General features: G+C 42.4%; 1 protein-coding gene across 1 annotated transcript in view; it reads left to right on the forward strand.

The window, feature by feature from the left end:
• Window positions 1-148: 148 nt before the first annotated feature.
• Window positions 149-2,500, forward strand: part of LOC134192961 (uncharacterized) — a 9,685-nt gene continuing 7,333 nt past the window's right edge. The window contains exons 1-2 of the mRNA XM_062661721.1: window positions 149-217; window positions 282-373. Of these exons, the coding sequence (XP_062517705.1) occupies window positions 341-373 (33 nt within the window). The 5' untranslated portion in view covers window positions 149-217; window positions 282-340. The remainder of the gene's footprint in view (window positions 218-281; window positions 374-2,500) is intronic.

Here is a 2,500-nt window from a genome sequence, read left to right on the forward strand (position 1 = left end):
CGCGCAGACGCAGTCGACCAAACTTAACGCGTGCAGGTCTGGCACGCGAGGCAAAATTGTTGCAAAATCACGTGATGTGTTATATCCGTAAAGAATGAGCTTACTGTGCGCGGCAGTTGTTTTTCTTACTCTAACTTATCACCAGTCTTCTTCTTGCGAGACGTCTCTAAACGGATTGAGAGCATCGTGTGGAAACGTCGCATCCAGTTTACTTCCGGTAACACTAGATGCCTGCAGTTCTGGCAATTTCCTCCGCTGTGTGGAGAGTCTGACATCTCTAGCAGCTCGCACGTGTGAGGCAAGATGCGCAGCACGACTTGAAGAGGTTTTTGCAAGTTGCATGAACGAGAGGGAAGGCAGCCAGAGTTGGCAGGTGAGGCCGCTCACATGACGTCATAATGTCATAAGCGTGACGCAATGATGAGTATGCGAGGTAGAGTGCAGCATAATGTTTATGTCGCCCGCTTTCAGAGTGCAGCATAATGTTTATGTTGCTCGCTTTCAGAGTGCAGTATAATGTTTATGTTGCCCGCTTTCAGGGCGCCACTGATATGCTTTCTGTATCTGAGAAGACGTGAGGGTGTTGGACTTTTTTTTGGTTTCAGTGCCGGTCTGGCGGATACATTCATAGGCGTAGGAACCGGGGGAGCCCGAGGGGGCCATGGCCCACGTAATATTTACAACTAATATAACAATATCTAAAATGCAGTACCTGGTTGTACTCTTGGTCCCCCCCCAATCTCACTAAACTTCCTGCGCCTATGACATTAGTGGCTACATGTTGCTATTGTCGCTAATGTATTAATTAGCACTTGTAGGTGTATTTTCATACCATTGGTATAACTAACTTTTCTACTGTTTGTTTTATGGAAACTACTTGTTGTTACAAAGTGTTGCAATAGGTTAGTTAGCCCGGCTTCGCCCGAGGGGGGAAGGGGGGAGAACACATGCCAGGTGCTTCTCCTTTCCACTTAATAGCGCCACAGTTGACACACATGTTTGTCACAGAGCCAATACAACACAGAAGTAGAGGAGAGACAGGTCGCATTTATAGGTAGAGATTATAGCAGAAGGTATCTAAAAACGCGTTTGATGGTATCATAGGCGATGTTGGCCATGAATGATTGCAGTGAATAAAAATGTGGCGTATATATACACTTGCAATTATATAGCACTCCCGGATATGGCGCTGTCTCGTTGAATGAAATAAAGTCACGTGCAGTTAGATGAATTGTATAGCACTCCTGGATATTGCGCTGTCCGAAATGAAGTCACGTGCATATATATATATATATATATATATATATATATATATATATATATATATATATATATATATATATATTTATGTAATCAAAACTTACAGAACAAGGTAGAAGGCTAATAAAGCACTCTCTCTACAATCCAATGCTAATCTATGTGTAAATCAACTATAGCCATAACTAGCCCATCATCTCGTTCTCAGATTAGATTAGTTGTTAGTAAATTAATTTATCATTGTATGCACACACACACACACACACACACACACACACACACACACACACACACACACACACACACACACACACACACACACACACACAAACACACACAGAGTTAGTAGTAGCCTTGCTCATTGATATATTTCCTTGAAAGGCAAGTCTTCTAGCAAACTATGGGTAGTCCACAATCCAAAAGTCTCGACGACCAGTGGGTGGAATATGCTGCCAGTAGCTTTCACAAATTATCATGACCTGCTTCTGATGACCTGCAGATGTCTTCCTGTCTGTCTGTCTGTCTGTCTGTCTGTCTGTCTGTCTGTCTGTCTGTCTGTCAATACATATATTTTCAAACATTGAACTATTATACACCATCTAAGCAAAGCAACTAAATACTACCCAAGCCAATAGGGCTTGGTTCTACCTACAACTATTTATGTTTATGTTGCTGTCTCTTGAAACAATCTTTTTTATTTTTCTGTCAATCACTCTAGCATTTGATCGTTGTAGACACACAGAAAACACAGATCTCCAGTATGTCTTGAAGGTTGATGCATTTGGCTTTCCGTCTTCGTCTCTTGATAGCTGTGACAGTTTCTTCAAATAGTCTTCAGCTTTCTCTCCCCAACAGCCAAAATGTTCCAAAACTGTAGGCACAACTGTTGGTCGAAAACCTCCAGGCAAGAGCTCCTGGTTGTACTTTTGATCTTCAGATTTTCTCTTCTGGTTGCCGCTGCTCTCTGAGTTGTAGCTGATAAACCTTCTATTTCATTACTCCAGGGATGTGCTAGAGCAATATCCAATTCAAGATCCACCCCCGATGCCGAATCAAAAATGACTATGCCTGATCTGTCTTCAGAATTGACATACCTTCCTTTGGGTTCTTTACATGATGTAATTGCAGTTGACTCAAACAGTCTGACCATGCTGAAACCATGTTGTTATGGCTGATTACCGGGCCGCCGCCAGTCTTACATGTTATTAGGTGGTATCCATCTGAGTCTAATTCTTTCCCACAG

This window comes from Corticium candelabrum, chromosome 17, assembly GCF_963422355.1.
Source record: "Corticium candelabrum chromosome 17, ooCorCand1.1, whole genome shotgun sequence".
In the NCBI taxonomy this organism is placed as follows: domain Eukaryota; kingdom Metazoa; phylum Porifera; class Homoscleromorpha; order Homosclerophorida; family Plakinidae; genus Corticium; species Corticium candelabrum.